This window comes from Trematomus bernacchii, unplaced genomic scaffold (genome assembly GCF_902827165.1).
Source record: "Trematomus bernacchii unplaced genomic scaffold, fTreBer1.1, whole genome shotgun sequence".
In the NCBI taxonomy this organism is placed as follows: Eukaryota; Metazoa; Chordata; class Actinopteri; order Perciformes; family Nototheniidae; genus Trematomus; species Trematomus bernacchii.
The window spans coordinates 6757039-6777230 of NW_022987828.1; the positions used below are offsets into that span (position 1 = coordinate 6757039).

Genomic DNA, 20192 nt, shown 5'->3' on the forward strand with positions numbered 1-20192 from the left:
GCGATTGAGCATCAGTCTTCAAAATGCTGAAAAAAAGCATTTGTTAGCCTCCAGTCTATATGAATGCGGTACCTTTTATATGCAGAGACATGGTCTTTATTCAGGAACACCAAAAAGGCAGACAGTCCATTTTTCATGAAGACCTCGATAGCATTGTCCTGAAAGTAACAAAGAGACACCGCGTTTTTTCAATGACATTTATATCTAAACTTAATACAAAAAGTATGGAAATTTGCCAAGAAGCATTGTTACAACATATAAATAATCTACCAAACACACATTTCCTTTCTTTTTGTGTTAAGTTTAGTAGATATTTAGTATCTATAAGATCCCTTTTAAACCTGCACTTAACATGAACCTTATCAGACTCTCTGAAAGGTAACAACTTCAATTAAAATCACAACAAATCTGATGTGAATTTCAACTAAAACCTGTCTAGAAACCATCTGAATATGAGATGCATGTCAATGTAAAGCATCTGTATGAGAAATTAGGATATCCTCTACCTCTAAAAGGAAACGCATGAAGCGAGCATCCTTGATGTCCTCATAGAGCCAGCATCTGCAGCGGGCTGGAGGCAGCTCTTTACTCAGCATGGTGGAAATATAGGAATCCCTCACACTGGCAAGGAAAGAAAGGGACACAAAGAAAATTAGACGACCAATTGAGTGTTAGTGAGTAACTAGTGTTAATTTTGTTAGCTCTTTTTAATGTAGTCTTTGTCCTGTCTCAAATGTACTTATACGTTTTATAACTTAATTATTTATTCAAGTTTAAGTTGACTGAATGTCTGAGGATATTAATCTTATTTTAGAAAAAGAAAACCATAATATTTTAATCTAGTTTAAGACAATTTAACTGTATATATTTTAGTATTTTTATTCACCAGATTATAATTCAGTACATTTAGTCAAGGCAAAAGCAATAATTTATTTTGAGAGACAGAGACACAAAGAGAGAGACTTTTTGAGAAGTGACGAAAACAAAGAGACATTTTGGTGAAGTTTTTACTTTTTTAAATCACTTTTTGGCCTTTTTTTCTTAAATGATATTGAATATTGATATCATCATAGTTTTGGATAAATGATGAGGTTGACATCTTGTCAAATCTTAGTCATGGAAAAAAGGTTGTTGATATTCATATGTTGATTATTTCATAAGGAAATAAACAATAATTGAGGCAAGTAAAAAGCAAATGTATGATCATGTAATAATTAGGTACTGTACACAGCTGTACCTGCTGGGGTGGTGTTTCCTGCAGCAGACATCTCCAGCAGGACTGAGCGTGAATCCCTCACACAAGAGCAGGCTCTCATTCCCGAACAGCAGCACCCCTTCCGTCACTCTGAGGCCGCTCACCGTCACTACACACATCTTAGCCTTTACCTACAGAGAGACAGGGAGGAGAGACAGGGAGATGCATTAAGGCCTGTGTGAGAGGCACAATACACATCAGCACACTTCTCTCCCGGGACATGACATGGCAGCAACGCAGGCACTCCAGGCTTTACTTGATTGATCATTTTAATCACATATTCTAATCATTATTAAAAAGACACAGTTGAACACTTCATTATCAGAGCTGATTGATGGGGAGCAGTGTGACTGTGCGTTTCATCCAGCGCCAAAGTGGACCCACATGCTGCTTTCAGCGCTGGTTGTAGCTAATGCTAACTGCATTGTGATAATGTGCGGCTAATTCTATTGTCTCCCCTCATTTCACAGTGAGTGTGTGCACCTGGCTGTCTCCCTGTGTCGGCCCCTCTGCAGGCCCTCTGGGACACAGCGCCCAAAAACCATATGGGGCCCCAACACACCCAGAGGCCCCTCACAATTTATACTAATCAAATCAGACCGCCTACATCCAGACACAAAGTCACACACTGGTGTGGAGGAGGCCCTGCCTGGTCATTATTAGGAGAATTAATCACTGCCAAACACACAATAGGAAACCTGCTAAGTGATCAGAACCTCTTGTCTGAATGCACACATCGAGTCATGCTATGATGGATAATATCACTTGACACACAAGGCGTTTAAGAAGAGACAAGGCGAGCAAGTCTCTCTAAATGGCACAGACATTTTACATTGAGCTATATCATGGTCAAATTGTAAAGCAGTATTCATTCAGTGAATACACACTGGCATCAGTCCCTAACAATAACTAGATTTTAGAAAAAGACAGTTTAATTTATTGTTATCAAAGATTAAATACATAACAATAAACTTGTTTCCTTATCGTTTTACTGTGCACTGGACAGCGTTATCAGTCTGTTGGTTATTTAGCTGATGATGGGAAGAAGGAGAAAAAAGGAGGACTTTTATAGACTGCGAGCCTAATGTCAGACCATTGATTTCTCCCCACACACATTACTGTCATAATCACACTATTGGCGCTGGCAAGCTAATTATGAGTGGGTCTCCCTTTGTGTGTTACTGTGTGTGCGTGTGTGTGTGCGTGTGCGTGTGCGTGTGTGTGTGTGTGCATTTTTCAGAGCTAATGACTGTGTTCATTTGACAGGAAGCTCAGCAGGACTCACACACTGAACCACTGCAAGACAACAGGACACACTTGCACACATCACACACTTACTAAGCGGATGCAAGACAGCCTGCATCACCTCCTACTGTTTTTATTAATACTTCTGTCAGAAACATTAAAAGCCGCGGCTGGTTGCCGGAGTGATGAGAGTCCCTGTCAACATGTGCTGTGGTTTCTAACTCAGTGGAAGAATGAGAAGAGCTGGGCTGAGCCTCCACATTAAAACGTTACACTAATGAGGAAAGATGAAATTGTGATAGCAGCGCTGGGCTATTGGAATCCCTTAGTCTACATCAGATAATTATGATTGTGAATATTAGCAGGGTGAAAAGGAGGCATGCTGTATTTAACCCAGCATACCAACACACCCTCCTGTGTTTCAGTACCTCCTCTCCGGGCTGCAGCTTCTGCAGGATGATGCGTATGTCATGGCAGTCTTGCATGTGGGAGCAGGACTCAGGGGTGAGGGGGTCGGCGGTACTTTCAGCAACAGCAGTGGTCTCATTGAGAGCGGGGAAGAAGGTCAGATGATCACAATCCTGTCCACCCTCCTCTTCATCCTCTTTAACCTCGGCTCCAACTTCACACAGGATCTTGGGCTCTGTCGAAAAGGAAACAAATGTATCCACTGAGCTCACATTCAACACAACCTTTTATGGTTAAATACATTTTATTTTTTTTAAACCAGGGATTATGTATTTACCTGTGTCACCTTCTGATCTCTTATGGTCCTCCTCAGACATGCTGGTCCTTAAACCCATACACAGCGTTCCTAGCACCTGTTTTAATAGTATATGGCAAAGTTAAAGGTTTAACACTAATAATAAATAGGGATGCACCAACTAATCGTCCAAGTATTTGCCTTGTTTAAGTCTGGACTAGGAAAACAGTAGATTGACTGCTACTGCTGCCTATAAATCTGCATGAAAAACATAGGTGAAGGATAGCCTGGTCAATGTTACTAATCCTACATTTACATTTAATAACATGTAAATTATGTAAAACATAAGAATTCATTGTTCATTTAAAAAAAAAAAAAATTGTTGTTTTATACATTTTGTATGAATAAGTTTGTGCTCATTTGAACAATTAATAGGGCTGTGCATCTTCACTGGTCTCACGATTCGATTACGATTATCCTGTCAACGATTCAATTCAATTCGATATCCCGATGCATCACGATTCATACCAATGCGTTGCATCCTCAATTTTCTATATTACTGCACATGGCTTATTTTTCATCAATGCATACATGCAGTAAATACATATGAACTCTCTTTTTATTATTTAGAAAGTGCTTCAGAAATCAATAACATAAATGTCTTGACATTAATTTATAAACCAAAATAAATTAATTGTATAGGTCTAGCCTCCCTATATCTGTGTGTGAAGTTGTTCCATCCTCAAAAACAAAATACGAATGCTTCTGCAGTCTAGCTGCAGCTTCTAGCAACGGTCTTCTGTTAAAAAAAGGACACTGAATGTCCTGAATGTGGCATCACACACAGGACTTGAGTCTGAACCTTTATATATATACAGTCTATGGTCTGAACACAGCAGACAACAGGAGTATTTACAACAGCATATAAAAACAAAAATACTGCATGTGGGTGCACACTTACATTCTCTGTCTTACTGTTACATAAATCCCATGAATGTATGAGATTAGGTTAGCTTCATTATATCTCAATCAGTGATTAAGTGAATAATAAAGTTTCTATCGGGTCACTATCAGCCTGTCACTCATTATTTTCAGGGAGGGGGCGGGGTTTGGAGGAACAGAGGAGACGGTGATCGCGGAAGCTTTTTTCCTCCTGCCTTCACAAACTTTACACACGTATATATAGTCTGAAAATTGCTAGAGGACATTCATACTCTGCAATCCAAGACTTAATTAAATCCACCAAAAACCTGACATGATTGTAACGCGATTATTTTTGAAAAACATAAATCCTTGTGTCTCTGAGCCGCAGCGACACGGAGTGATTCAGAGCGGGTCCTTCTGCTGTTGGTTCTGGACTGGTGTTCTTGTGTTGGTGGATAAAGCAGACTGCTCCGTGTTTGGTGTTGCTGTGCCGCTGTCACGTCTGTTCCCTGATCTCTGCGTCACCGACCGATTTGATATTAAAAATATATAAAAAAACGTTATAGTAAAGCCTCGGCCGGAAAATCAGGAAGCAACGTTACTACGCTATAATCGATTATCTTCCGTCACTGCATCGATACCGAATCGTCCACGTCCGCATCGCAATGCATCGTAGAAACGATTATTTTCAACACCCCTAACAATTAAGATGTATTTTCCCTGGAACCAAACGGGGAATATATAATAACAAAAACATTGGTATCTTTATAAGTCAAATTGTTATTTTCAACATGGGTACCGGCCCAGAGTTTTAGTCAGTGGATCCCTAATAAGGACCATCACACACTATCCTGCTGCACACTGAAAGGCCATACCCGTTTGGATTGTCTCCGAGCCTTTCTGCGGATGCGTGATCTGGTCCTGTTGGGTCCTTCAGCAGCATCCTGCACCCAGTCCTGGCTCAGCAGCACCCCTGGGCCGGGGCCGAACACAGCCCTCTCCCTCATCAGCTCGGCCTCCACAAGCAGCCACTTGGAGCTCACTCGCTCATACTCACTGGCTCTTAACTGGGACACGGAAACAGGCCCGGATAGAGGGAGTAGATAACACAGAGATTAATGAGTACAGATCCAATTTGGGCTATTTTATTACAGTTCTTTTTGTTTATTAATGAACACAGTTCTGTCAGACCTGTAAGTGGTTTGTCCTCATATTCTCAAACATGCTGTGGCCTCTCTGTCGATGAGACTCCATGTAGGACAGAAACTCCTACAAAAAAAGGAGAGTAACCTGATGGGTGCAAATGAAAAGAGCAGGCGGCACAATCGCTCTTCCTCTAACTCATATTGTAAACACACATCAGGTTCACAGAGAATATTGTGTATATTCATAATGGTATTGTTGTTTCCTCATGCAATTACAATGCATTCATACAATTACATCTGTTCTAAATTGCATTCAGTGGGCAAAATAAGCTAGTGGCTACAGTCTTACAATAACCCTGTCTGGAAATGTAATCATTTGTTGGTGTGATCTAATTAACATAAACATTAATATCACTGAGCCACGCCACAGTCAAGGGCAAGGCTAGTGTGTGTGCGCCTTTACTGTGTGCGAGTCGATTAAAAGAGAAAAGGAAATAAAAAATAGAAAAACCCCAAAACCGAGCCGTGTTGACACTGCAGGATGCTGATGTTCAGCAGACACACTGGGATCATATTCTGACTGTTAACTGCTTCATTAAGCCCATCATCACAGCAGTGCTCGCTGCGAGACTAGTGAAACAACATGTGTCCATCCTCACAGCTGACCCAGGAAAGCCATTTCATTGACTGAATGAACATGCACTAACTTTTTATATCTAGTCTTATTTACAGATGCTAATTCTGTGTTTTCGGGAACAACCCCATTAATGCAATAATTGATTTCAAGTACAATAAGAAATCTACTTCTGTAATACAAGAGATTCAAACATTCAATGTAATTTCAGACTAAATCCATGCATAAAAGTTGACAACTAACTTTGACAAGCTCTCTGGAGAATGAAAACGGTTTCCTCAAATGACTGACTGCCTATCCAAATGAGATGTTGTGCAGAGAAGAAAATAAAGGAGTAATTTGAGGGGAGATTATAGAAATATTACAGACAAAAAAAGAGTGTAGTAATGAAGTTTGCAAACTAGAGCCGTGCTGCGGCAGATAAACAGCAAGTCGGCGTCATCGCCTCCTAATTTCATTCCTTCATTTGGACAAACATAAGTAATATATAGCATTAATTACCCTATTTAGCAGATAGGAACCTCATTGGCTTTTTAAATGCTGCATTAAATACATAACTCATCTCTTCCCTCTGCAATTAACATCAGAACATCACACTCATTTCCATTTTAATGACTTCCCAACAATACGCCACCTTTGATGATAAGGCAACATAATGTCAACTTCATTCTGGGCAGGCAGTGAATGTGTAATGAACTTAACGTGATCATTAGTGCTGTTAATTATCTTTCTAATATGAGGACACAGATATGATTATGGAAACTGCATTCGCTGATGAAATAAATCTCTAGAAGAATTGCACTGAAGCTTGACTGAGGACAGAGTCTGCCTATCAGTCTCAGGATTCTCATTCATTACCTACAGTAGGCTTTAAAACTCTTGTTTTTGTTTATTAAAAGTAAATATCTGAGACTTGGAAACCATGCTCTGTAGGAATACATCACTGTGGATCCAGTGACTCAGAAGAGAGTCCCATTAAGCTCATGACTCGCCAACTAAAGGTCATACGTTGATGATCCCGAAATTAATTAATGACTCACTTGTTCCTCCATGAAGATGAATGGAAAATTAACAGACTGGCTGACCACTAGTGAGGATTTAAATATCCTTTTTGGAACACTCGCTGCATGCTGCAACCTATGAAGAGCAAAGCGGTGCAAGACACAGCAGAGAGGGAGAAGGCAAACATCCCTCCCTCTTCTTCCCCTGCCTCTCAGACGGAAAAAACAATTCATCACCCTCTCTGATAGCCTGTCAAAGACTGATATGATAAAGAATAACATCAAATGAATAATGTTTTCATCAGATTGCTACCACTATAATTGCCAACCCGATTTCTGTCGGCAAGAGAAGCGCACAAACAAGAACACACGCGCTTTGTGGGGGTGAGACAGACACACAGACGCGGTAATTTCATGCCTGTGTGCCTGAGTAATATGTCCCCGCTCCCTGCTCCAGATGGCTCAACGTCTTAAGCGTTGTGGGGGAACTAATGATGTGGGCCACGTGTTTCGGGGGGAAAAACAACAATAAACGCGTCTTTAACCTTCAGCAGCAAACAGTGTGTTGTAGTGAGTGTTCCCATGGATAGGCCTAACAGATATCAATTACTAAGCCCACTCAGGGGCAATCAGCTGTGATAATCCAAATCCATTTAAAGAAATAATCAAACACCCCCACAGGGCTGGACGGCCCACAGCACAAACACAGCAGTGACTTTGGGATGAGTGTTTGGGCACGGCGCTCTGGGACACTAGGGCACCTGGGGAAAGGTAACAACCCGACATTCCTCAAAGGGGACAACAGGCACCAAAATACAAATCTCTATATCCCGCCCCCTGAACTGGAACATTAAGTGAGTGTGTGTTTACCTCAACTGTTGCTGACTCTTTGTCAAGTCTGCCCAAAGCTGAGCGAACAGCGCTGCTGATCTCATCAAACCTCTTCTGAGAGCTGCTGGCCACCTTCATTTTCTGAGACTCTGAGAAAGCAAACACAATGTTTTTTTAGGGGATAACGTTTACATTAAGGCATCTTCCCCTTCTGCAGTTAGAGTCAGAGCTAACCTGTGTATCGCAGCCAATCTTTTTGTGCCATCTCCTCCCACAGAGGGCTGATGTCCGTCATGCGGACGGGCCCTGTCCCTGCAGCCCGGCTCGCAGAGATCTCTATCTTTGAGGTTTCTTCAAGCGTGTGCTGCCTCTCCACCATCACCTTTGACCAGCAGGCCTCTGCTAGGGAGACTAGCTCTGCGTCATCTGGAGCACACACACACACACATTAGTCCTGTAACTCTCGGGTGAGCCAGCAAACCTCCATAGACTTTTCCGGCTAAAGTGATGAGTGTAAATAAGTCCACACATACTGGCCTTCATACCTGTGGTAATGTCTGCTCCGTTGCCGAGGCATGCAGGATGTCCGGTTCTACGAGCACAGAACAATCCCTTTTTGCCAGCTGCTTTTTGTGCCACACATCCAAAACCTTCAGGGTAGCTAAAAAAAAAAAAAGAAAAGAAAATGTAATTGATTAAATTACCAGTGAATCCTGGTTTCAACTACATGCTGTGTGTATCTGAATATTGATTTGGCTATTACCTGCCCGATCGTATCAGTAACAAACAATGAAGAAGGCATGTGATGAAGTTCACATTGGCATTGTAAGTTGCCATGACAACATCCCAGCGTTCCATGACTGTCTTTAAGGCCATGGTGACCCCTTCCTTTTCGTCTTGGGAATGTCGCGGTTGAGACAAGAGATAAAGCAGCACTTTATTGGTGCACGAGTAGAGGGCTGACACGGCCTTCTCTTTCTGAGTGGAGCCTTTCTCCAGAGCCTAGAAGCACACAGCAGTGTATCTATTATCAGTCTGTATAAAACTAAAAGGAAACACTAGTGACCTGTGGGCTGATTTTCACAATCCAGTGCTACTATTGGAAAGGAATTATGAGGTGTGTATTTATCTGTTTGTCTCACCCCCACAATCTGATCAGCGAAGAAGTTGATCAAACTCTGCGAGTCTACCAAAAATGCTCCGCTGTAAAGTTTCTGCTGCAGAGTCTGACTGAAGAGCACCACATTCTCCATCAACAAGCCCATCTGACCATCAGGCGTCTCACTCTTGCAGTCTGAGAGAAATTATAAAATCAGCACATTCAGATAAAATTTCTTTGCACATGGTCTAGCCAGTTTAGGCTATGAGTAAAGGATGTGTTGTCATTTTACCGTGTGAGTTCAGATGAGTGTTGTTTTCCTCCTCATGGCCGATCATGTGAATAATGTCCATGATCAACTCCAGCAGCTCAGTCTGGAAACTCTGCCTCTGCTCCAGCGATGCATCATCAGGGGAGAACTGACACATGCGGTTTAGTTAAAATAACACTGATAACTATTTTTTTGTGCCTGCTGATACTTCCATGATGCTTAATTGACATCTTGTCTAATGTTGTCTGAAATGTAGGTGTTGGTGGTGGTTTAAGTGTATGCACATTAGGCTTGTCTGGATGAAAACATCTCAACATGATCTGTTCTGTAGGCATACAGATGTACTCTCCCTCCTAGTGGTGAATCATATTACCTACAGCACCTTGGCTCTGCCTTTTTTAGTAACTGAGCCAAGAGTGGCATCTTCTGGAGAAACTAGAGTTTGCAGTATCGTACCTAATAAGTTGCATTTTGCAAATAATGTTTATGTGTTGCATTTATGTTGATATTTACCAAGACACTGTAAATAATTGGTTATTGTGTGTGTTTGCATTCACCTCCAGCAGCAGAAAGAGAGGATGTGCTGTGTTGTTGGCACACACATTAAGAAGACTGTCCATTAGCAGAATACGGATGAAGTCGCACACCGGCTTCCTGTTTGGATGACTCCTGAATGTGTCCTCACATTCACTTGCAACGCAGGGTTCTACCTCGCACTGAAAGAAGTGATCAAATGGGTGAGCAAGACCAGACATTTGAGAACAGCTCCGGTTTCATAAACCCAGCGTAACAGACCAACCTCTGGAACGTCCACAGGGTACACAACTCCAGCGAGGGTATGGAGAAACTCAGGTGAAGCCCACAGTGGGTCTCTGGGCCGGATGTTATGGAGAAGACAAAGGAACTGCATCACACTGGCTGGGAGCTGCATCTCCCATGATGCATCAGTGTCTGACATGTGCTTTGTTGTAGTAACAGGCTGTTCGAAAATAAAAATAAATGATAGGTTTAATGCTTTATAAATATGTGGTGAATAATACTGTAGATGTAAGATAATTACATTCTCACCTTAGTGATGATGATTTTGACTAATTCCAGCAATATTGTAGCAGCTTCAACACAGAGCTGCTGAGCAGGACTGTCTGCTTGGCTGTCAATCAATGACTGTAGCGTATCATCCAAAGGCACCTTAGGATGACACATAATAGGAGCATTAGGAAAGGGGTCATGAACAATTCGGCTTAGAAGATGAAGAGTACCCACTTTTCCATCAGCAGTGTGAATGGCCTTCCTCTCCAGCATCAGAGCAGCCAGGGCTTCAAACACCTGAGGCAGGTGGGAGAGTCTGCTGAGCAGCCCCTGAAGAACATCAAAGCCTGGACACGTGGTGCTGAGGCACTCATAGGACAAAGAATGGGCTTGAAGGTTGTCTGGTGACAGGTGACAATGGAAGAAATCATTGATAGATGTTGGTTTTGGATGAAAGTAAGCCACGCAACAAATATTCCTTATAGATCAACAACATCTTAAATGAATGATTTAGCATGTTTAACACATCTAAACTTGAATTAGGTTACTAATAATATTATTTCAATATCAATTTACATATTTGAGTCTTGCAGTTTGTGTTAACTGATCATTTAATTTGTATATTTCAGTGAGCTGCATGTACTGTACTTTGAATTAAATATCTCTTTAAAAAAATGTATTTGGTCAGTACACACCATTTAAAATCCCTTTGTCTAGTTTAACCTTTATAAACATCAGAATTGTGTATCGAGATAATTTAATATCATCACTAAACGGTTCCAGTAAAAGTGGTCAAATTACAACATTGATTTATTTCCCTGCTTCACTGTGAGAAAGTATTCAACTGTGTATGTACCTAAGACAGCAAAGGGTTCCTCCATGCCCTCTATGAGTGTTGCTGGGAGCACCCCCTCTCTGAAGCTGCTCTGCTGGCTGGGACTTGACAGAAAGTGTGTGAGCAGGATGAGACTTATTTTTAAGGTGGTATGGTGAAGGTGGGGCTGAAGGAAGAGCAGGAACCAATCACTGCCCAGGGTATCGAATAAGGCCTTCTGCTGACTACAGGGGAATACAATCATGACGACACTAATCAGTTAATGTTTCTGCCATGACATTCTGGCGCATAAAATACTGGGAAAATATGTTTTCATTCCAGTTTTGGAACAGCTAAGCAGTATCAGATGCCACTCACTCTTCGATTAGAAGGCTGTCTGAGTTGAGGATTTCACAAAGTGAGAGTAAGAGCTGGTTGCGGATCCAGATGAGGCTGGCTGGAAGACAACATTAAAACAGATTAAAACAATTCTGGGTCAGTACAAGTAACAACTTGTGAAATCTATGATTATTTTGTATCTAGCATTTTATTTAAGAGAGACATGACATATGTAAGGTACTGCATAAGGTGTGGTTGTGTGTACCTGGCATATCCTGTGGTAGATCACGGTCAGATAGCTCATTGCTTCCTTCATCCATGTTACTTAGAGGAGGAGGGAGTGTGTAGACCAGGAAGAGCCCAAGTCTGACCAAATAAAAGGACATATTTTAAATGCAGAGCTATTTTCGAAAAACCTAATTGATGTGATATCTATATTTGAAATCATGTGTACTTTGTTGTGGCTGGTTCATCCCCAGACTGTACCTTCTTATGTCAAGAGGAGTGAAGTGAGCTTTGAGGAGGGTTGTGACGACACACAAAATGATCTTAACCTTCTGAACGGTCACAGCGGGATTGGAAAGTTCCAACAGCAGCTTTGGCATTAGACCCATACTGTGCATGGCCTCTGCATTATTGCTGTTGCTGCTGACAGAGAGGGAAACAGAGAGCACTCATATCAATCACAACCTGTTCCCACAGACAGAAAACATAATTCAGTAATCCATGCACACGTTCAGTCATGCTCTTCTCTTCAGCGACGGATTCAGTTGAACTCTCCCTTGACTGTTTCGGTAGAACATTTCCGTGATATTGACAGGCTACGGTAGATGTTGACAGAACAGCTGATATAGTATGTTGTCAGACCTGAACAGGAGCCTCTTGGTTGTGTAATCTACCTTGTTGGCCATGTGACTCATATTGAATTAGATGAAAGCGACAACATGTCTGGTCACACTGGCTGTGGAAATTACCTCGACGATTTCAGGATTTCAGCATAGTGGTTGAGAACTGAAAGGTCCAGATTATCTGAAGTGTTCTGCCACACCTGAAAACATAGTATAATGAGAGAGAAAACATAATTGTACAATTAGCTTAGAAATGCACTTTAAAACGCTTCAAATATATACCGATTGGGCATAAAAACATCATCTATTCACTACTTCCACATCATTTTTATGGTATAATGTAGAGGCTTACTTCCAGGTCACACAGCAGAGCCTGGAAAGCAGGTGTGTTTTCTAGGCAAACCGAACCAGAGATCAGCTCCACCGACCTGGAGAGATACAGAACCAACTGAAAGGTTCTGTGGCTGACCAGACTGCGCTTCATCTTCAGCAGGAAAGCTAGCAGCTACAAAGACAAAAAAGTAAAAGACAGATCAGTCTGAGTAAGCTAGCAGATTTGGATACCCAACATGCGATTGTACAAGTTCTGACAGACCTCGTATCCATTGATGCGGTTCATTTCCTGCTGCATTGCAGAGTTGGTCTCCAGCACAGACAGAAGAACTTTGACAGCTGCATACAGAGAGCTATCATCTGGCGCCATTGCAACCAGACTGAGAACAACTGCAGGCCCGCCGACGTACAGCAAACCATTGGATGCACTGCCGGGGGTGAACGTACGGACACCTGGAGGGAAGAGGACCATGAGAATAATGTATGTGCAGCAAGAATCATTGCAAATACATTTTAGAATGACGATTTATTTACCAAAATGTCCAACCAGGGCTGCTCCTATGGTGCGAGCCGTACCACTCAGATGCTGGCTGATATTTTGAGATAGGAACACCGGGGTGCACTGATCCCGAGAAGTTATGCCCATCTGTAATTACACACCATGGTTGCTTCTCTGTTTCAACGGCAAAACAAAAAGAACAGTTTTAATATGAACTCTTCTCACCTCTTTAGCAATCAGTCTGCAGTCCACCTCGTTGTAATCCTCTCTGATCTGCACCACAGTTGTCAGCTTAGAAATTGCTGGGTTGATGCCAAATGAGATCCTCTCCTCAGGAACCAGCCGGAGAGACTCGGCATCTGGATCAGAGCCTGGAAACAAATAGAGAGGTGCATGTATGAGTAGAAATTCTTAATGAAAGGCAAATATATAGTGTAACCATAATCAGCACTATAAAGTGAGAGAAACTAGTGTTAAATTGTATAAAAAGCGTGTAATTGGTGTAGTAATAACACTTTGTTGTCAACATTATCCTTACATAACGCATGTAAAGTTAGGCCACAACAAATTATCTCGTCTGCAGAGAAAATCATTCATGCATGCATGCTATGAGCACCATGACAAATTGATTTACCGCATGCCAAGACATTTATGAAACAAAAAAGAGAACCAAAGTGTTGAACCCTGAAAACTACATTAGCATCTAGAAACTAACTTGTCTAAGTCAAATGTCTCTATAAAGCACATTTAAAAACGACCTTAGTTGACTTGCACTTCATTACAGGCCTCAACAAAAAATAAGCAACAATGCACACAGCTCCAATCAAGGCACAAACCAAACACATTGGCAGAAGTACCTGTCAGAAATCAGGATGATTGAAACACTAATAAGTAAAGATGCTGATTTACTGTTAGTAAACAAGTCATACTGTAGATATCCTGAGTAATTCTTGCACAAGATCTTATGGCTCACCTGTGCTGCGCAGAGCCAGGAAGTTCCCCTGGTAGGCGGTGCCTTGAGTGTACATGGCACCCACAGCCTCAGGGCTCAGAGCTTCTTCAAACAGGTAGCAGGGACCCACTCGCCACACCAGGGCAGCGTGCTCCTTCCAGAGCGCCGGCGTCCCTATCAGTCCGAACACATCAATCACAGCTGCGGGGTCCATGGAGACGTACTGACCAGGGAACGGCTGAATATACCTCATCTGAGAAAAGAATGCATATTAAATATTTGGCACTGAATACTTAAAATCAGTTAAATCATCAGATATCATCAATCATCATCCTTTCTCTCCTCTTGCCCTACCTTTCCTGTCTCTACTGCCTTGCCGTTGAAGTATGCTGTAGCCACACAGCTCTTCTTCACGTCTTTGGCCATGACAACAGTCAGGTGGTGCCACTGACCCGGGACAAGCAGGCTGGAGCAGCGGAACCTCAGTGATGTAGGCAGAGAAGTGGGAGTGCAAACTTCTGGCTCCATCATATCTGTAAATCAAACATGACATTTGGTTGATTTCTGCAGTCTAAACGCATGATGTAACTATCGTGCAGAAGGATTAACTGATGCTTGGAGTTGGTTGAAGGGCGGAAAAATAACTAGAAAGCTCAACAAATTATCCAACTACCTTCAAACTATTTTGTTCATCAAAGAATGTTTTTCAAAGTTCAAATATTGACGACACTTTTATGGCTCTCTTACCCAGGTATGTAAATGCTTCCTCCTCAGTAGAGATGACCAGACAGCCGTCAAAGGCTGAGAAGGAGATGGACAGACAGATGTACTGTTGTTCAGTCCGGGACATGTGGCGGACCACCGTCAGTAGACGGATCGGGTGGGAATCGCAGGCTGAACTAAAGCGGTTGATCTGGAACCAGCAGGAAAATGAGAGACCGGCTGTAGGGGGAAAACCCCGGCAGTCTAAAATATGAGAAAGCAATGATTAGGAATTTTAATCAGAGTAATTTATGAATATGTAAGTATTAAACATTTAGATTCATTATTTACCTTTTCCAATTCCTCCTGTTGGGATTGAATCAGAAGTCACTCCTTTCACTGTGGACAGAGAGGGCAGGAAAAGGCAGCTGCAAAGCCCACACACAGGGTAAGAAATTAGTAAAAACGGAAATTAGTAAAAACAAAATACTTTCTAACATGTTTTTAACATTACAGAGCAATTAACTCACAAGCCAAAAACATGCATTATATGATTTCTTTGAAAATGAAAGGATTAATACTAAAGCAGTTCCTTCTAGTGTATGTATTACTTCAGGACTCCAAAGGTATCCATTAAATAAGGACTCACCCATATCCACTCTCACTCATGTCAAACTCAACAAAGGCGGGTGAGGTGGAGACCCGGTGGGGCCTGAAGGTGCGCGGTGACGTCATGGACACCAGACTGATGATCTGGTGGACGGGGATTGGAGATCTAATAGCTGAAGACTGTAACAAGCTAAAGGTCCGCTTTAGTGTCTTTACTGGAGATCCCGATGAGGCATCTCCCTCTGTGGTGTGACCTTTAGACAACATAACCAACATTCAGTGTGTTACCTGCTTCATGTCTGTGCTTTAGACCCCATATTTAACTTCAAAATGATTTAATCATACAACAGAAGGATTAAGCCACCATATGTTATTTAAAATAAACAAGTATTTACCATTTGAAACGGGAGCTTTTGCAAGTGGCAGTTGCATGGCCGTTTTGTCTGCCAAACACATGAGTGGGTTCCCTAAACACAGGAACTTTCTGAGGAGAAAAAAGTAGGAAACACACATATGATATGGAATATTGTAGCACAAATACTCCAAATAGTTATTAGACAAACCCAATCATTTAAAAGTCTCCTTCTCTTCAGTGCATTAAGTGAGAACTTCAGAGTCTGAGTATGTTTTACCTGAAGTCTACATGAGTGATGGCCTGGGAAGAGAGCTTCTCCAAGATGCGAGTAATGGGTAGATGCAACGGGTGGTTGGGAGCCATCAACATGTTCCGACAGTGAGCCAGGAGTGTGGAGACCAGCCCCCCCTCGCACACTATCTGACGGTTCGGCTCAGATTTAACCATGGCCTGGATGTGGTTTGCCAGTGAGAACTGTACCTCCATTGAGAGCTGAGGAAAATGGAAATAATGTTGGCTTATTCCTGGGCCCTATTGTGTATTTAATGATATGCAACATTAGAGACTAACATATACAATCTGGACAGGTACCTGGGGGTCCTCCAGTGCAAACACTGATGGAAGGAGAGTCATAATAACTCGGATTGCTCCTGGATGAAGAATAATCTGATCACAGGTGAACCTACTGTAAGCCAAGCAAAAAGAAAAGACACATATAGGTTGATACTTCTGATATTAAATCTCACAAAAATGTTGATATGAATGTAGAGGAAATTCATCTTATAGGAAATTCATCTTATGGCTTCCAAGGACTTAAAAAAGAAAGAAATATCCACCTGTACCGCGACTCTGTGCTGACTGTGGAAATACTTGGTGCTGTGTTCCTGGATATTCCCTGTGTGTCCTCCACAGACTGCAGGCCTGATCCCAAGTGGACAGGAGGGGACCCTGAATACACTCCTTCATGCCCTGCTTGTCCATTGAGTTTTTCTTTATCTCCTTCACACCCTTCATCTGGCTCTAGTCCCAAGTGTAACTCCAGAGGAGAGTAAGTCCCTGTTGCAAACTGGTCAAGATAGGACAGCAGCCTCAAACATGTCCGCAGAGTGACAGGAAGATTAGGCTGCTGTGTTGTGGAGGCAGATGAGGGAGCCAGAGGGGCCTTTGCTAACCCAACAAACTGGTGAAAGCTCTTTCCAGAGGACTGTTCGTCCTCTGCCGTCTTGAGGAAGGAGCCATCAAACTTCTCTTTCTCAGGGCCTTCTGTGTGGAAACAGCCTAGCTGGAGTAGAGCCTCTGACAGCCTTTCATAAAAGCCACCAGTCTCAAAATGGTGTGCGTTTACTGTGTGCAGATGCACTGTCAGGGCCAGAATGTGGAGAGTGAGGAGAAGGAGGTCCAGCAGCGGTTTGTGTCCCAGGGATTTCCACACTGCTCCCTGGGGAGGATCGGACAGAGCTCCTTCCATGTCAATCACCAGAGACAGCAGTCCAGTGAAGCCTCCTGCTCTCCTGAAGGCGTCCCAGCTGTTAGGGCTCTCCAACACCTTCAGCACCGACTGAAATACAGAAGTGATGGAAAACACTCAATAAGTTGATCTTGGTGAATTAGAATTATTGGTATGACTCAGGTGAGTGTCTTGATGACGCTGTCTGGCTTGCTATTGGGAAAAATAGAACCTGATTTGATTTCTTTATATCGCTAATTTACTGTGGAGGGCCTTATGATTCATATTACTGGAGTTTCCAAAATCGCTGATGAAATAATCATATTTATATATATCAAAGGTAAAGTGATTGTTTTAGTGCAATTTTACGATCTTTAAGCATATTTCAATGATTATCGGGATAATATTGAATTGATATCTTGAATCACAATTATCTTGGGCAAGATAACTGAAACACGAAAGGCTTAATTTAGAGAGAAATTATTTTGATGACAGACAGCTAGAAGTCTCAGCGTTTAAACGCACCTCGCTGGTCAATTAAAACAATGTCGTGAAAAATAGATGAAACGTATAGATATATCATAAATCATTTCTGGTAACTAGTTTTTAGAGGTGAACGAAATTACATTAGCTTTATTCAATTTAGAGACCTAATCCATCAGGTAGGTAATGTGTGAGGCAGAACGCAGAGGGAAATGTGATTAACTGAAACTGGAGTAATCACAATGGCTCTTAACACTTGCCAACCCAGGTCGCACCCAATCTGATTGCCACCTACTTTAACCATGTTAGTACCAAGAACACACACACACGCACACATTCCTCACACACACAATGACAAGCTCCTGCATGCATTCACAAACAATCAAAAGCGTACACATTCACACACTTTGATACACACAATATCTGCAAGTAAGTGCTCTTCTTACTGCCATCTATAAAATCGGACACATACAGTGTATGTGTAACTTGGTTAGGCCTAATTAGATCTCTGTCCCACTCACTGATCTGATAGAGGTGGTAATCTTCAGAGTGCCACAGCACAAGGCTGCTGGCCTAATCAAATCGGACCAGAGTTAACAGCTAAACCTGTTTTAGCAAATCAATCTGCATTTGTCTATAATGTAATCGGGGTCCCACATGCTAAGAAAATAAATTCACTAGCTGATTATGTTTTAAGTGCATTACAATTTGTTATGATTTGATGTAGAGTGGAGACTACGTATACAGTTCAGCTGAGATCACTGCACATCGGAGTGTGTGTGCTGTGTCTGTGAGTGCATGTAGAAGGTAAGTACCTTCAATAGGTCCCGCTTCAAACCAAGTTCCTGCTGCGTCGAGGAGCAGAGGGCTCCTATGGCTGTACTCATAAACTCCTCAGGGTTTATTTCAGCTAGCTGCTCCAAAATGTTCAGAGTGGGACCTCGATACTGATCCTCATCCAAGAAGATCTTTATGTAGGGAACCATACCAAGGTCTCGCACTGAAACTGGAATACACACACACAAAAATAAGTATACAACAGCAGTTTCAAGCCCATTAATAAACATAAACATAACATTAATCAAATAAACACACAATTATGCAGATGGTGAAAGAGAAAGGTATTAAATAAAAGAACAGACATGACAAAATGTGAATACCTGTGTTTTTGATGGAGCGTAACGTAAGGGTTGACACAAGTTGAAGCATACAGGTAGTGAGCAGTCTCTCGCTGTCCTCCACACTTGGCAGCTGCTGGGGATCTACAGTAAACACACAAGATAAAAAATGTGACTGCTGATCCACACCTGCTGGCCTAAGGACAACGGTCCACATCAATAGTATTTAATCACTGGCTGGCTGTGTTGCTCAAACACAAATTTGCTTTAATGACGTGTTCTTGTGGCAAACGATCGCTCTCTGTTTGTACAAGCACGATTACATCAGAAGTAAAGGAAACAATTATGTTGGTTCATACTTATTTGAGGAGAAGAGACAACTCCAGCCTTCCTGAGGATTTTCGCTCTCCTACGAATTTCGCTGAGCAGCAGCTCCAGCAGGCCCCAGTCACTCAGAACCTCAGCTAGCATACCGCTGTGCACTGTCATCCTGCAGGAGGACACATGATAACATTTAGTATTACACTACCAATAACTAAAGTTTAACAAACTATCAATTTGCCATTTAGAATTGATGGTTATTATAAAGTGTTACAGGCTATAATTTGGTTATTCTTTTATTTAAAGGGACAGTTCACCCCAATATCAAAGACATCACTACAGGTTAAAGGGACACTGTATTTTACTTAAGGGTGAACATCCTTTTAAAAAATAGTTTATGAGTGTGTTTATCTAAAAAACATCAAATTCTAACTGAAACCAGATAAATTGGTAGGGAAACATATTTTAGGTGTACCAACTATCATTGCTCACCTGTGGAAACACTTGAGAGCCACCACTCCAAAATCAATCCCTGTAACTCCTCCTGCCAGCGTCCCAGTCCAGCTCTTCTTCAGCACACCCAGCAGTGCACGCAAGGCCTCGTGGGGGATGTAGTTCAACTTAAATATCACCTGTAGGAAAGCATTTAATATAACTTCAAATGCATGTTGTATCAAACTAAAAGTATGCATAGGTACTTTGTTGTCAACTAAGTCATACCATCTCTAGCATTGAGAAGAACATTTTCTGGACTGCTACAGGTTTACACCACACACAGGCAGCCAGCTGGGCCATCGACTGGACAGTCCACTCTAAGAGGAAGAAATTAGCTGGGTCCCTCTCCCATATCGTCTGCAGGGTACGAAGGAGCTTGCAGCACAGCAGCGAGTCCTGGGATCGCAGCAACGAGGCCTGCAGCAGGTTGAAGGCGGGCAGGTTTTTTACTGATGAACCTGCAGAAGGGTACATTAGAAGATAAAGAATAAAAACAGTGTCAGTCAAATGTTCTTGTGAAGGGTTGTGTCAGCCATTTAAAAAAGGTCATACTGAATATAATATGGTCTGCAGCTTGGTTTATCTAACTTTTGAGTATGGATACAATGTATTCTTGAACTGTAAAAACAATATCAGCCAGAGGTCAATTAAGTCAAAATATGTTTTAAAGTTTACACCCAATTTATCAGATTTAGCTCTGGCAAGGACAATTCCATAGAAAAATGAAAACCAATAAATAA

The 20192-nt window shown here is 42.0% G+C and overlaps 1 protein-coding gene across 3 annotated transcripts in view; it reads right to left on the reverse strand.

Moving 5' to 3' along the window:
- Positions 1 to 20192, reverse strand: part of wdfy4 (WDFY family member 4) — a 42932-nt gene that overhangs the window by 13793 nt on the left and 8947 nt on the right. For 2 of the 3 annotated variants that reach the window (XM_034152087.1, XM_034152086.1), the window contains 40 exons: positions 19678 to 19910; positions 19450 to 19589; positions 18996 to 19126; positions 18679 to 18780; positions 18334 to 18524; positions 16425 to 17146; positions 16180 to 16273; positions 15866 to 16080; positions 15629 to 15717; positions 15274 to 15487; positions 14976 to 15052; positions 14670 to 14888; positions 14277 to 14455; positions 13944 to 14175; positions 13196 to 13341; positions 13006 to 13117; positions 12734 to 12924; positions 12491 to 12643; positions 12265 to 12338; positions 11777 to 11938; positions 11556 to 11656; positions 11330 to 11408; positions 10994 to 11196; positions 10372 to 10538; positions 10177 to 10296; positions 9908 to 10087; positions 9666 to 9824; positions 9130 to 9256; positions 8881 to 9032; positions 8502 to 8740; positions 8284 to 8399; positions 7973 to 8164; positions 7778 to 7887; positions 5319 to 5396; positions 5003 to 5194; positions 3246 to 3321; positions 2929 to 3143; positions 1238 to 1386; positions 507 to 621; positions 73 to 158 (listed from right to left, as the gene is read on the reverse strand). In XM_034152087.1, coding sequence (XP_034007978.1) covers positions 73 to 158; positions 507 to 621; positions 1238 to 1386; positions 2929 to 3143; positions 3246 to 3321; positions 5003 to 5194; positions 5319 to 5396; positions 7778 to 7887; positions 7973 to 8164; positions 8284 to 8399; positions 8502 to 8740; positions 8881 to 9032; positions 9130 to 9256; positions 9666 to 9824; positions 9908 to 10087; positions 10177 to 10296; positions 10372 to 10538; positions 10994 to 11196; positions 11330 to 11408; positions 11556 to 11656; positions 11777 to 11938; positions 12265 to 12338; positions 12491 to 12643; positions 12734 to 12924; positions 13006 to 13117; positions 13196 to 13341; positions 13944 to 14175; positions 14277 to 14455; positions 14670 to 14888; positions 14976 to 15052; positions 15274 to 15487; positions 15629 to 15717; positions 15866 to 16080; positions 16180 to 16273; positions 16425 to 17146; positions 18334 to 18524; positions 18679 to 18780; positions 18996 to 19126; positions 19450 to 19589; positions 19678 to 19910 — 6532 coding nt within the window. The remainder of the gene's footprint in view (positions 1 to 72; positions 159 to 506; positions 622 to 1237; positions 1387 to 2928; positions 3144 to 3245; positions 3322 to 5002; positions 5195 to 5318; positions 5397 to 7777; positions 7888 to 7972; positions 8165 to 8283; positions 8400 to 8501; positions 8741 to 8880; positions 9033 to 9129; positions 9257 to 9665; positions 9825 to 9907; positions 10088 to 10176; positions 10297 to 10371; positions 10539 to 10993; positions 11197 to 11329; positions 11409 to 11555; positions 11657 to 11776; positions 11939 to 12264; positions 12339 to 12490; positions 12644 to 12733; positions 12925 to 13005; positions 13118 to 13195; positions 13342 to 13943; positions 14176 to 14276; positions 14456 to 14669; positions 14889 to 14975; positions 15053 to 15273; positions 15488 to 15628; positions 15718 to 15865; positions 16081 to 16179; positions 16274 to 16424; positions 17147 to 18333; positions 18525 to 18678; positions 18781 to 18995; positions 19127 to 19449; positions 19590 to 19677; positions 19911 to 20192) is intronic. The other variant, XM_034152088.1, reaches the window with a different exon arrangement.